Below are 14,108 nucleotides of genomic sequence, written 5' to 3' on the forward strand. Positions count from 1 at the left end.
GATAAAAGTTTTGGATACTATACTTGAAGGTAAATATATATCAAATGGAAAAGAAATAAATTCAAGAAAAAAAATCATATTGAAGAATTTAAAATAAAGTAAAAGCAATGGTGAGTTATAATAAAACTACAGATATCCTAGGTGACTTATCAATCAATTGTTGTCTTATACTTAAACAGTTAGAGGTTAACACCATAAATTAAAAGCTGGAAGAAGTAATCAGTATTATTACTACTTGTAATGATTAGAATTAAGATAAATATTAGTACAGTTAATGGCACAATAGATAATGCATTTGAGAAGTATCTTATTAAGTATCACCTGATTTAAGCCCTATAACATGAAATGTACTTAAAATTAAAGACACAGATATTTGATTGATAAGCACAAGTGGCATATTATATAAACAAATTAAACAATTAAAAAGTTATGACAGTTTTTAGAAACCTTGGAGAAGGATTTAGGGATATCCTTTTGAAAAGAAGTTAACATAGGGACCAACTCAAACTAGGTTTTTAAATGCTGTGCTTTAATCTTGAAATATGCAGTTGATCTGAGAAAACTAATAACAATCTCTTTATAGGAATGAAATTGGCAAATATAGTAAATATTACACTAAAAACCATAGAAATACAAAGACCAAGCTCTTCTAGAAGTCTGAATTATAGTTCACATAAATACTACTGGCTTAGAAAATATAATTAGGGAATCTTGGAAAGCAATACATAAACAGCAAAAATTACATTTATGTATTCTATCTTCTACTTTGGGGTGAGATCAGCTCAAAATCATGAAGAAGAGAAGAGAAGCCTGTTATACATAGTAAAACACCCATCTAGCACATCACTTAAGGGCAACTTAACAAAGCATGTTGCTATTCCACTGTAGCCATAATATCTGAAATTAAATTGGTTAGTATTAAGAAGAGGATATAGACATCCACTTTTGTCATAATTACATTGTTCTTCATGCTTAAGTAAAAGAATTTGGTTTTACAGCCTTTCTCTCTATACACCATAACTACAATGCCTGGGAGACTGGTCAAAAACTATATATCTGACTATGAAAAAAAAAAAAAGAGATTAAGGTGTTTCACAGTCTAAATGGGAAAAAAAAACATCTGGAGTCATAGTTTTCTGAATATGTACAGGAAGTAAAAATATGTAAAGATAAGAAGGAATGTGGTATGTAAAAGTTTTGACTTGGGATAGAGGAGTAATTTTGCAAACTAATAAAACAAAAATATCTTCAAGCAAACCCACAGCCTAAGCAAAGAAAAAGTTCTGAGAGAACCACATAGATTCCTAGATAGATTTTTTAAAAAATAGTAATGGCACTCAGCAATTCTGCTAGGTTCCTAGAGAGAGGATTAATGTTGCCCTAATGTGGACCATCATATGACTTCATATATTAAAATGTTTCAGATTCTAAAGTGGACATTAAATTTAAAAAAATACTTGTTTGACAGAAGAATCCCTGTTTACAAAAATAAAAACAAAACCTGGTTATTTTCAAAATAAAACTGCCACTTAACTAGACTGATGGATCAGAGGAATGTGGTTTATCTGGATTTTCCTGAAGCATTTGATAGTTTTTCCTAATATCATTGTGAACAGGTAAGATTATAGCAGTTAGGTAGATTCAGAACTAGTTGGGTGATCAGATCCTGTTTTAAAGGTCAGTTCGGAGGAAAGCTTTTATAGTTTAATATTTAAACCTTAGAGTTAGCCTTCACATTTATCCTTATTAAATTTTGTCTCTTAGATTCAGTCCATCATTCCATTCCAGGAGGATCTTTCTTGATCCTCCATTTTCCAATATATTAGCAGTTGCCTTCATTTACTTATCAGATAAGCTTGTTACTTATGTCTACATCCAAGTGACTGATAAATCAGCTATCTGGTATTTAACCTTTTTATCAACTACTTGCATAAAGTCATTAATCTCAAATTTATCAAATTTATAAATAACAAAGATAAGGAGACTCCTAGCAAAGAAAATAGAAAAATAAAGGTAAAAACAATACCTTGAGAGGCTAGAATATTGTTTTAAGAAGAAACTTGATTGAAAAATATGAAGTCTTATACTCAAATTTAAAAAAAAAGTTCTAAAAACAACACTGAAGATATGTGAATAAGCAATAGTTCATCTGAAAAAGATCTAGGGCTTTAATTAGAATTACAAGTTTTATGTGAATTGCCAATATTATATAGCAGCCAAATAAGATAATGTGATTTTAAAGGTATCATGTTTAGGAATTGGAGGATATAGTCAAATCGTCTGAATTACTGGATTCAGTTTGGGGTGAGGAGCACTTTTTAGTGATGGCATTGATAAGGTGGAGAATAACCATGATGATGTGGTATGGCTAATTAGGTTGCATCCTTGGAGCAAATATTGTTATGCCACGTTCCCTTTTAATGCCCTGACCCAGTTTTCCCAATTGTCCTATTTACTTATTCTACCTCAGGTTATAACCTTTCCCTCTTAATGTTTGATGAGATAAAGGTTTTATATCTTTAGGCTATAATCATTCCTTCTTAATATTTGACAGGATATAGGTTTATCCATTCTGGACATCATTAGAACATCAGTAACCTCTCCAGTACCTCCCTCCATTGTGTCATCCTAAGTGCCTCTCCCATTAGGTTATCCCATCCAGGTACGGCCCCCATTATGTCATTGTTCTTGTTATCCTATAAAAATCTTGCTGTCCCAATACTTAGTGCTGGATTCTTTGAGATGATAGTCTCATTCAGCCTTGGGATCAACCATGGATCCATTTGGTCCCAGTATATCTCTCCATTTAATAAACTATTAAATTGTTCTCTAATTTCTGTCTTGCTCAGTTTCTCCGGCATTATAATATGTAGTACAGAACAGAGAGAGAGAGAGAGAGAGCTGCCTGAGGTTTACTAAATCTATTGGCCTGTCTTCATCAATTAGGAATGAAATGATTATACCAAAAGAAATCTAGAAATAATCTCTAGGAATAATGATATTCTGAGCAGGAAACTGAAGGACTTGGGAATACTTGTGGTTTTTTCATTTTTCTTTTTAATTTGAAGCTAGAACTTTAGAAGAGAAAAGAATATGAAGAATGATGAAGTTTAAAAGTTGGGGTTACTAAGATTTTGTTTCTTGGGCCATATCTTCATATAGAGTAAACACAAAACATCATGAAAAAGACATATGATAAAGAATAATCTTAACTTATCCTAGATCTTATTATTATTAAATAAATGGGATCATGTAAAAAATGGTAATTATTGAAGACAGAATGATTTTACTAGGAAAATGTCATGCTAAACTAATGTCATTTTAAAAAAAGTTACAGAATTGGTAAATTAGGAAAATGCCACATACACAGTGTGCTTCCATTTTAGCTGGGTATTTCACAAAGTCTTTCACAATATTTCATGAAAAAGATAAAAAACTATGAGCTGAATAGGTACATAATTAAGTGGATCCAAAATTGGTTTATCAACTATATAAATGGAATGACATTAACTTTGACCAAGATTGTCATCTGGTGGGTTTTTGGAAGAATAGCATTTTATTACAGAAGCTATATACTTCTAACTAACAGGTTATAATATAGCCATTTAAAAAAGTTTTCATTTTGGAAGAACATATATAAAATTATGTCTCAGGGTTTTGTGTAAGTTTTGACCTTTTCTGTATTTTTTTTTTTGGATGAGGCAATTGGAGTTAAGTGACTTGCCCAGGGTCACACAGTTAGGAAGTATTAAGCATCTGAGGCCAGATTTGAACTGAGGTCCTCCTGACTTCAGGGATGGTTCTCTGTCCACTGTGCCATTTAGCTGCCCTCTTCTGCATTTTAAAAAAATTTAATAATTTAGATGAAGGCATGGGTAGTATGCTTATCTAATAAGAAAATGGAGGCAAATGCCAATATATTGGATAATGAAAGGCTCAAAGAGTCCTGCTAGAAAGGAATAATGGGCTAGATCCCAGAGACAAAATTTAATAAAGATAAATATAAAGCCAAGCACTTAGATTTAGGTTGTTTTTGTTTTGTCCTTTGCAGAGGACCAATGACATCATGGGTAGATGTTTTAACTCTCTTGTGAATTGTATTTATATGAGACATAGTTACACAAAGTCATCAGCCTCATTTTCTTTTCCAGAGTTATTCAAGTCCAGCAGTCAAGAAGACTGGTGATGGCCTGGGATGAAGTGGATAACTTTGGTGTCTTATTGTCTGACCAAATTCCACAATGTCTGTTTGCGTCAGACACCCTCATGGCCATTACAACAAATTATTCACATTAGTCTGTTCTCCTGGGAGAAGGCTTCATGTGCTGGGGGTATGTCCCCCACCCCATTGGATGACAATGACAAGTTTGAGGTTTATGGGTGTTCAAGGAAGACTAGTGGCTTTGGTGTGAGGGCTATTTTCTACCTGTGTTGTCCACCTACTACCCAATTGTCACCTGTGGATCCAAGAAATTATATCATGCACAGTGACTACATCCTGGTAAACTGTCTAAACCAGCATGAAAATAACTGACTTAGGTTTAAGCATTAAACTACAAAAGCACAAGCTGGAAGAAATATGATTTGCCAGTAGTTCATATGAAAAAAAAATCCAAAGATAAGCTAGGAATACAAGTTCAATTTAATTTTAATTGAAAATAGACAAAAGGCCCAATATACAAAAGTATAAAATATTTAAAACCAATTATGGTTTATCCTTAATGCACTTAATTGTCAATGGACAGAGTTTTCAAATTTAGAATGTCAACTGCCAAGTTAAAGTTTATAAGTAATCTAAGAATTGATTTTTTTGCACCTTCTACCCCCTTTTCCATAGCTCTTACAAAAATGGGGGATGGCAAAAAGACCACAGACTATTATGTAGTTTTATTTTAAGGATATTATGAATATATTATATCCTGGTATTGAAAGGAGCATACATGGAAAATAGATGTAACATTTAAAAATGAATGTTGCCAAGGCTAGATTTATCCAGAGCCTCTGAAGAGAATTAGTATTAAATGTTTTGGTATTCCAGATTGTGATATCTATTTTGTCAAAAATTAACACCTTTGTTATAATTCAATTGTCAGAAATTAACTATAAATGTTGATTCATGTCAAGGTCAACATAATGAAAATACTGATGCAAATCTAATCTATAATCATTGCTTTATCTAATCAAAATGAACAAGAACTTCACTAGCTCTGAAGTCAGGAGAAGCTGAGTTCAAATCTGATCTCAGACACGCCTAGCTTTGTGACCCTGGGCAAGTCACTTAACCCAGTTGCCTCAGCAAAAAACAAACAAACAAAAGAACTTTTAGTTTCACATAGATATGAATTAATTTTGCTATATCCTACTAACCTATTAAATAGAAAATCTCAGAATTTAAGTAAAATAAAAATATTTCCTTATATTGTAGATTTTAATGTTCAAAATGCATATATGTAAAACTTCAATTGTATTGTCTTTAGAAAAAAAAAAAAACACCCAACCAAAAATGCCTATGGACATCATTTGTGGCCTTTCTCTCCTCATTTTCTACTATCATTTAGAACAGTCAGCTTAGAAAAGAGCAAAACATTTTTTTTCATAATGAAAAAAAATTACATTTTAGACTTATCTGGAAATAACAAAAGATAGAAAGGTATAAATTTCTCTTACCTCCCCATGCAGTTGCCCCTCCAGAAGGTGCTGGAGGGGGTGCTGTTGCTGCTGCTGCTGACTGTGCCCCAGATGAAAAGTCTGGTTGGAGGTCAAGGAGATCACTAGATGGTTTAGAAGTACTGAGGGAAAGAAAAAGAAGACTTTAAAATTAATTGAGCATATTTTGAAAAATTATATATGTGAACATTCGTTAAATCTGCCTAACAAATATATAGCAAAAATGTTTAAAAATACATTAAGACAGCAGCTTCACAAATTGTTATTAAAATATTGTATTCAAGTCCTTTGAAAAGTGGAATATAAATTTGAGTACAGCAGCAAGGTAACGCTATTATCCTCTACAGTGATTGCCGTTTGTAGTCATGAACTTCCTACTAGCACAAAGACTCCCTTAAACATTTTAACCTTTTATATCCTTAACTTATTTAGATCATATGACCCCATCCACCCTACTCATCATACCTTTATCCATAAAAAATATATCATTACTCATAAATACACCATTTCCATGTTCATAAATACTGAAACTTTCTTGTCTGATAATAATCTATTGTCATTTCATTTCTCCCTCTGCCTTGCAACCCCCAGACCTATTGTTTTCTAAATCCAGTGTTCAGTTTTTATTTTATTTTTTATACTACTAATCAGTTATCAAGCTCTTACCATGGAATACTTCCAGATTTTAAATATTATTTTGATGTCTAAGAGCTATTTCCCCTAGAGCAGAAAACTTTTTACTTTCTATACCAGCAAGGTTGGAATAAGAAGTAAAATTCCTATACAAATAAAATCATAATCAAATTAAAATATCAATAATTTATCAATAATAATTAACTAACCTGATGGGAGCTACTGCAGATGAAGTTGCAAATAGGTCAACTGGTGGGGATGTATCAATAGTTTTAGCTGGAGTAGAATTAGGAGATGTAACAGTTGTGGCTGGAGAAGACTGAAAGTAAAGATATATAGTATATAATACTCTAATAAATATTTATACCATACATAACCTAATGATAAACAGTGCAGAAATTTACCCTTTACAATGACAAAGAGTAATTCACCATAGAATTTTAAAAAGTTCCATTATTATTAGACTGTAAAGAATCAAATTATAAATTTAATTTACCAAATACTTTATGTCTAATCTCACAAAACTTCATTTCTATATTTACAATCATATTGTCAATGTCTAAAAACATTCCCTCATCAGAAAATTAGTTGATAAAAACCCCCAACAAACTAGTGGCTGCCGAAATTTAAGTATTTGGAGAAACATTTGGAGTAACTGCCAAGACACTCAGTTTACTTAATACACATTTAATACATTCACCCCTGCCACTTTTTTCCCTTCCCTTCTTAGACCTACTTTTATTGAGAAATCATCCTGCATGTCTTTAGTGTCTAAAAATCCAACTTACAAAACAATTCAGAGATGGCAAAGAATGACTCATAAGCATGTTTCAAGTCAGTGGCAGCTTGAGGATATCTTGTGCATATCCACCCACTAATCTGACACAACCAGCTGAAAAAGAATAACAAAGCCTATAAATCCTTTTTCTGGATTAGTTCAGTTTGAGGCAGACTTGGTAAATATCACATGAAGACAGTTGAAATATTAAATAAATATTTAAAAGTTGTGGTTAGCCATCATGCTATCTTTGCTTTCTTTCATGAGATAATTCTACTTTCTCATGTTCTCAGAAAATTAATATCAATAGGAGGTGAGCATCTGCCTTTATCAAAGCAAACCAGTCACAGAAATCTCATTTCCACTTAAAGAATTAAGAGAACAACAAATACTTCAAGATTATAATCAAATAAATATACTACTAACCTAACTGGGCAAGCAAATTAAAAAAAATACCCTAAAATTTTAGGATTGTTTTTGTTTGTTTTGTTTTTAGAAAACTACTCCAGAAAAAGGATCAAAAAAGTGAATATTTGTGGGAGACACCTCAGGGTTAAAAGCTATGTGTCTCATAGTTGTTCAGAAGCAAAACAGTACTTGTTTCAAACCTACAAATTGTAAGCAAGAAGTCAGAATTAAATAGAATACCAGTTACAGAACACATTAAGTCAAGAAACAAAAGCACTACATGGATTTCTGTTTTGTACAATGCTACTCATATCTTTTTTTTTTCCTAAACAAGAATTAGGATATAGTTCAAATATGAAATAATATCTTCAAAATGATAGAAATTACTAAACTATATCTGGTTTTCATATGAAAATTACATATGCTAAATTTTGGCTATGACAATTAACACATCTAAATGAAATTCAGACATTCTTCAACTACAGCAACAGGCTTGATATAGGTATACCAATATACACAAAGAGTGACATCACTTTTGTCACAACTCTTGTTTTAAGAATGAATGAATATAAATAGTTAACTTTGTAAAACTGCCTGTTAATAGTACAATTCTTGTTGGGATACATGATAAAGGGGCAACCAAGCAAAATTTCTGGATGTTAACAACAATAAAAAAGATAAATAAGACAAATTTCAATCTGATTTGACCAATATATGAATACAACAAATAATACTAAAACTATCCAATGAATATTCCTGAAATTTTGTTATCCTTAGCATATAATGTCAGAAAAAGTTTATATACTGCTATCTAGCAGTTTTACCCATTAGCAGTATATACATATAGTTAAAAAAATTAGTAATGTTTTATGATAACAAAGGGATGACAATTAGGTTGTTTCTGAGTCAACAACCATTAATTATAAAGAGAAAAACAAAAACATTTCAAAGTATAATGTTAATCCTAGTTAGGATCCTTGATTATGAATTTAGAATTGGAAGAGAATATGGAGAGGCCCTCTAGTCCAATCCTCAACATAAGGAAACTGAGGCCCAGGGATTTAAATGACTTGGCCAAAGCCACATAAAGTAGTAAATATCAGAGGCAGGATCTTTAATTATATTATTTTATAAGCTTAATAAATATTTACTGATGTCCTGGATTGCTTAAAAGTAATTGATATTAGTGAATTCTCTTGTATCTAATATCTTAATCTAGGCATTTAAGATGCCTGGCATATTTCCACTATTTGAGCAATATAAATCAATCAAATATATGATTGAATCATATACAATTCAGGATGTTTTAAAATTTTGATTAGAGTAAGAAACATATCTAAAATTAATAATGCAAATTTAGAAAGATGACTCAGCTTTCACAATGAAAAAGCCAAGTAAGCAATGCTTTGCTATGTTATTGTTGTTATTATTTTTCTAATGCAGAAAATAAGACTTACCTTACTCAGTGGAGAGGGAGCACCAGATCTAAAATTTAATTGAGAAAAGTTTAAAAAGGAAAGTTTGTAATAATAATAATAATAATAATAAAAACATTTCTAGTAATATCAAAAATATAAAGATCTGGGGGCAGCTAAGTGGTGTGGTGCATAGAGCACCAGCCCTGAAGTCGGGAGGACCTGAGCTCAAATTTGACCTCAGACATTTAACACTTCCTGGCTGTGTGACCCTGGGCAAATCACTTAACCCCAATTGCCTCAGCAATAAATAAATGAATGAATGAATGAAATAAAGATCTAACATGCTAACATAAACATATAGTGTCCATGTATAAAATGACACTTCAAACATCCATTAGAAATACTAACTTTAGCATAAAAACAAAGTTTAGTAATAACATTTTCTAGGACTTAAAAGATTTTTAAAATTAAATAACACTACCATCTTTAAATATTATTTTCTTTGTTATTTTATCAAATTATAGAATTTTAGAACTGGAAGAAACTTTAAAGATCTATTTTGTAAAGCAGAGTGGTGGAGTGACTTGGGCAAAGTAACACTATCATAAGTAGATTTAGAACCAATGTATTGATCTAATACTACTGGTGATAAGAACAATCTAAATTCATATAGAATTGTGTAAAGAATTTCTATAAAGTGATATCTCAATATCATTTCTGTTTTAAACATTTCCAGAAATTCTACTAAGGTTTATCTATATAGGCAGAACTAATGCGAATTTCATTTTAAACCAACTCTTCAAAGGAACCATGGCATAATTTGTACATCCTGATGACTAACATCTATTTCACTGACATATCTATCATAAAACTCCTTCGGGACAAAGAAAACTCCCTCTAATGTCACTACAACTCTGTATTCTCTTATACAATAACCTTAAAACTTGTTCCTGGTTCAACAAATGAAGGTAAACACCTAACCATAGCTAAAAAATGTAGTAAAAACACCAAAAGGCTAAAAATTTCTACATTTTATAAACCTTACCACAAGGAACAGTAGCATCAGAATATAAAGAGGGCAAGGTTGGCATTATGAGAGACTCAAATGGATAACTGGTGTTTGGTGTAGTATAAGCTCTCTTTAAGATGAAAATTAAAAAAAAAATAGCCATGTCATAAAATAAAACTACCTAGAATTTGATATATGCCACAGTTTGAAGTTTAGATCATGAATTGTTTTGAGAAAAAAGCAGATTGTTAAACTTCTATTACAGAATAATCTTCAATTTAAATCTATAAATATGTAAATCATCTAAGAAAGAATATGGATAAAATGTGTTTCTTAAATTCTTTTTTCTTAGGATAACAATCACAATTAGAATAAAGCCACACTGGCTAAATGTTAAGTTTACAGGCTAACAAAATCAATCAAAAAACACTTTCAGCATCTTACTTACATACATTTTAGCTGGATAAATGCATATTTCTTAAAAATAAAGCTATTCTGTGGTGCAAAATAAAAGATGTCTGCCATAAAAAAAGAGGGAAAAAAAAGCTTTTATAGTGGAGGGGAATTATTCTTCTCAGAATTGGCTGGGGAGGAAGAAGAAGAGAACAGATGGTGGAGAGTAGGTAGGTCTTTGAGATCTTCCTGGCTTCCCTCAGATCAACACCAATAATTTGAACTGGTTTTGGAGCGACAGAACCCTATAAATATTTGGAGTATAACACATTTCTAGCAGAAGATATTTTGGAAGAACTTCAGCAAAGGTCTGTCTCAATTGGGTGGGAGTGAGGGGAGGTGACCCATACAGATTAAGTGCAGAGATTCAGGGCAGAGAGTTCTAGGAGAATCTACCGGGAGGCTCTTAGCCAAAATAAAGCAGCTACTTGGCTTCCTGGTTCAGAAGCCAGTGGATCTGCAGATTAGATGTGAGACTTTCTATCCAACTGCAGAAAGCAAATAGCGAAGTCACAGAACCCCAACATAACAAGCAAGACTTGGCCATGCCCATTCAGAATGGGAAGTAAGCTGGCAGCCTCAGCCCCAGAGCAGTGTGAACCCTGAAGAGCAAGCTTGGAACAATCTGAATACTCAGGGAAGGATTAAGAGAATTTATTCATTTCTGGAAATAATAAATAAAATAAATAGAATAAATTTAATGTAAAAATTCAAACTCAATTCAGTTCATACTTTAAATCATAGTAAATTCATTTATTTCTTACAAATCATCAATTTATCAGCCTTACAAAAAGGCAGACTCTAGCATGACAAGTTAATTAACCCTTGCCTTGGATTGAATGAACTCCTAAATCTATTATAAATTAGTTAGACAACCATTTATTTATGTGGGATAATAGGTTATTTCCTAGAAAAAAAAAAGAGAAAAGTGAGTATGGAGTAGGATCCTTAGTGAACAAGTACAGCTAAAGAAGTGACGGAAATATTTTTGAATACTGTTGCCAAAGGGTCAGCATTTCTGCTATGAAATTGGCTTCTCTACTTATTTAAGAGAACCAATACTGAACTTACATGATATAAATCTAAATGATTTATAAGTTCATTAAGGTTCTCTGTGATCTCTCTCCATTTTTTTCACATATTCAGCAAGTATCAAGGGCTTAGTATAAGTAAGATATTGCTCTAGGCCCTCAAAGGAGCTATACAGATGAATAAAGTAGCTTATGATTTAGAAGGAAAAAAGAACATGTATATAAATCAATATTACATAGTTATCTATTTTATAAAATTTTATTATATAAGTACAATTTAATAAATGATGCAATTGTCAAAGAAAAGCACAAAAGTATGAAAATTTATAGGACAGAGGAATCAAATGAAATGGAGGAAAATCAGAAAATATCTAGAAGAGCATATATGTCAGCAAGATTTCTATGGTTAGAAATAAATGATGGAGAGCAGGCTAAAATAATAGGCTAAATCTAATGTGATGAAATTCAACAAGAATAAATATTAAAATCCTATAACTGAATTAAAAAGACAAAGTTCACAAAAATATAATATGGGATAGGGTAAGGCTTGACTAGTTTGATCTGGGGGCTTTCGTGGATTATATGATTTAGAAGAAGGCATGGCTGCCCCCTCAAAAAACAAAAGAAAAACCTACCAAAAACAAAACTCACATACAATCTCTTCTCTATCTTGCCAAATCCTAATGTGATTTTAATCTGTGTCATGAGATGTAGTGTCTCAAATGAGTAAGATACCAACTTGTACTTTCCCCCAATCAAGTTGTTTCTTAAGTATTGTTCTATGTGCCACATTCTTTTGGAGAGGGTATTGGTAATCTAGAGAATATCCAGAAAAAGGCCACAAGGATAGCAAGAAGACTCAAGACCATGCCATACAACCTTCAAGTGGAGGAATAGAAGTATTTAGCCTACTGAAGAGAAGATATGTATGGCACAAATTAATGATATTAAGTTATGTTCAGAGATGACAAAAAAAGAAAAATAACATTTGTTATTCTTGGACCCAGAGGACAAAATGAGGAGTAATGGGTAAAAGCGTCAGAGTTTTACAATGAAGATGAGTAAAAATTAACATTCCTATTATTTGGAATTATTGGAATTGGAATTTGGAAAAACTGGAACTATTATGTAGGGGAATCTTGATCAGGTAGAGATTGAATTAGATGAGCTCTTAAGTCTCTTCCTACACTATAATTTTAAGAGGAAACAAATAACTGTTTTGAACATAGGTTTTAAGAAATGATTAGATATAGGGAATCATGTTTGAGATCTGGATGATGGGAAAATGATGATATTGTTAATAAAAATAGAGAATAAAAGCAGTGCAACAATTTAGAGGGGAAAAGTGCTAGATCTGAAGTAATAAGACCTGGAAATAACAAAACACTCTATTGTATCCTGGCATAGCCACTGTGTTCAAATTGTAAATATTGTGACTATCCTAAATCTAGGAGATCTCAGTTGGCATTCCCATACCTGTGTTGCTCCACTCTGAAAGATTTTCTGACATGGAACTCCAAGGGATTTCACTATTTTCTTGACCAGCTAACTCCTTTGCTCCTCCTACCTGAGCCAAGGTTTGCCTCTTAAGTGTTTTTGTTTTGTTTTGTTTTTTGTATTTTTCGCTTTCATATCCAAGCTTTTGACTAATTTTATTGTTTATTTGATTGCTGGCTGAAAGGTGAGAGGAACATGATTTGATATCAGATCAGATCAGATCAATAGGGGGTTGCTATGGAGAGAAAAAAAGAGTCTCATTTGAAGAAACATTTGGGGATATAGTTTAGATCTTTTTTTTTTTTTAAATTATAGGTTTTTCTTCTTGGTTCTGGAGTTTATGCTGTCCTGGATCTAAAATCTTTTAATGATTGCACACTAGCCATGGGAGGTAAGTTAGTGAGAAACCAGGACAAGAAAGGAGGATTAAAAAAAAAACTTTCCCTCAAAAACAGGAAAAAAAAAACCCAAAAATTATTCTGAGATTTGCCACTGTTATGACCTCAGACAAGTTGCTTAACCCTTCTTGGCTTAAGTTTCCTCATCTGTAAAATAATGGGATTTAAAGAGATAACCTGTAACAATACTACTAGTTCTAAATCTATCATTAGAAGTTAATTGATTTTTTCCCTTGCAGTTATGAGCATTTGGAATGATGACATTTATTAAAAATGTACATTTTTATGGATCCATTTTAAGTACAGGTATTGTGGGCAATAATTCAGCCCATGAAAATGTTCTGGGTCCAGTATTTGTAGTATGGGAATTTGTCAAATCAGTAAATGGTAGTGAAGTTATGTATAATTCTAGATTGTGCTTTTAGGTATTCAACAAGTGCAAAGTTTCACTTTAAGATCTTTTACAATTTTTTACCACTCTACTGCATTATCTACAATGATTATTAAGTTCAGCCTTGTTAAGAATAATCCTTTTAGGAAAAAGGACCCACATGTGCAAAACTGCTTGTGGCAGCCCTTTTTGTTGGGGCAGGAAACTGGAAACTGAGTGGATGCCCATTAGTTGGAGAATGGTCGAATAGTTATGGTATATGAATGTTATGGAATATTATTGTTCTATAAGAAATGACCAGCAGGATGATTTTAGAGAGGTCTGGAGAGACTTACATGAACTGATGCTAAATGAAGTAACTAGAATCAAAAGAACATTGTACACAGAAACAATAAGATTATACAATGATCAATTCTGATGGACAT

The 14,108-nt window shown here is 32.0% G+C and overlaps 1 protein-coding gene across 5 annotated transcripts in view; it reads right to left on the reverse strand.

Annotated features, from left to right (window-relative positions):
* The window catches only part of SNAP91 (synaptosome associated protein 91), a 145,418-nt gene that overhangs the window by 40,222 nt on the left and 91,088 nt on the right, over positions 1 to 14,108 (reverse strand). For all 5 annotated transcript variants that reach the window (XM_051997332.1, XM_051997335.1, XM_051997333.1 and 2 more), the window contains 3 exons: positions 8,944 to 8,971; positions 6,510 to 6,619; positions 5,668 to 5,789 (listed from right to left, as the gene is read on the reverse strand). In XM_051997332.1, the coding sequence (XP_051853292.1) occupies positions 5,668 to 5,789; positions 6,510 to 6,619; positions 8,944 to 8,971 (260 nt within the window). The remainder of the gene's footprint in view (positions 1 to 5,667; positions 5,790 to 6,509; positions 6,620 to 8,943; positions 8,972 to 14,108) is intronic.

The sequence above is a fragment of the Antechinus flavipes genome, chromosome 4 (assembly GCF_016432865.1).
Source record: "Antechinus flavipes isolate AdamAnt ecotype Samford, QLD, Australia chromosome 4, AdamAnt_v2, whole genome shotgun sequence".
NCBI lineage: Eukaryota > Metazoa > Chordata > Mammalia > Dasyuromorphia > Dasyuridae > Antechinus > Antechinus flavipes.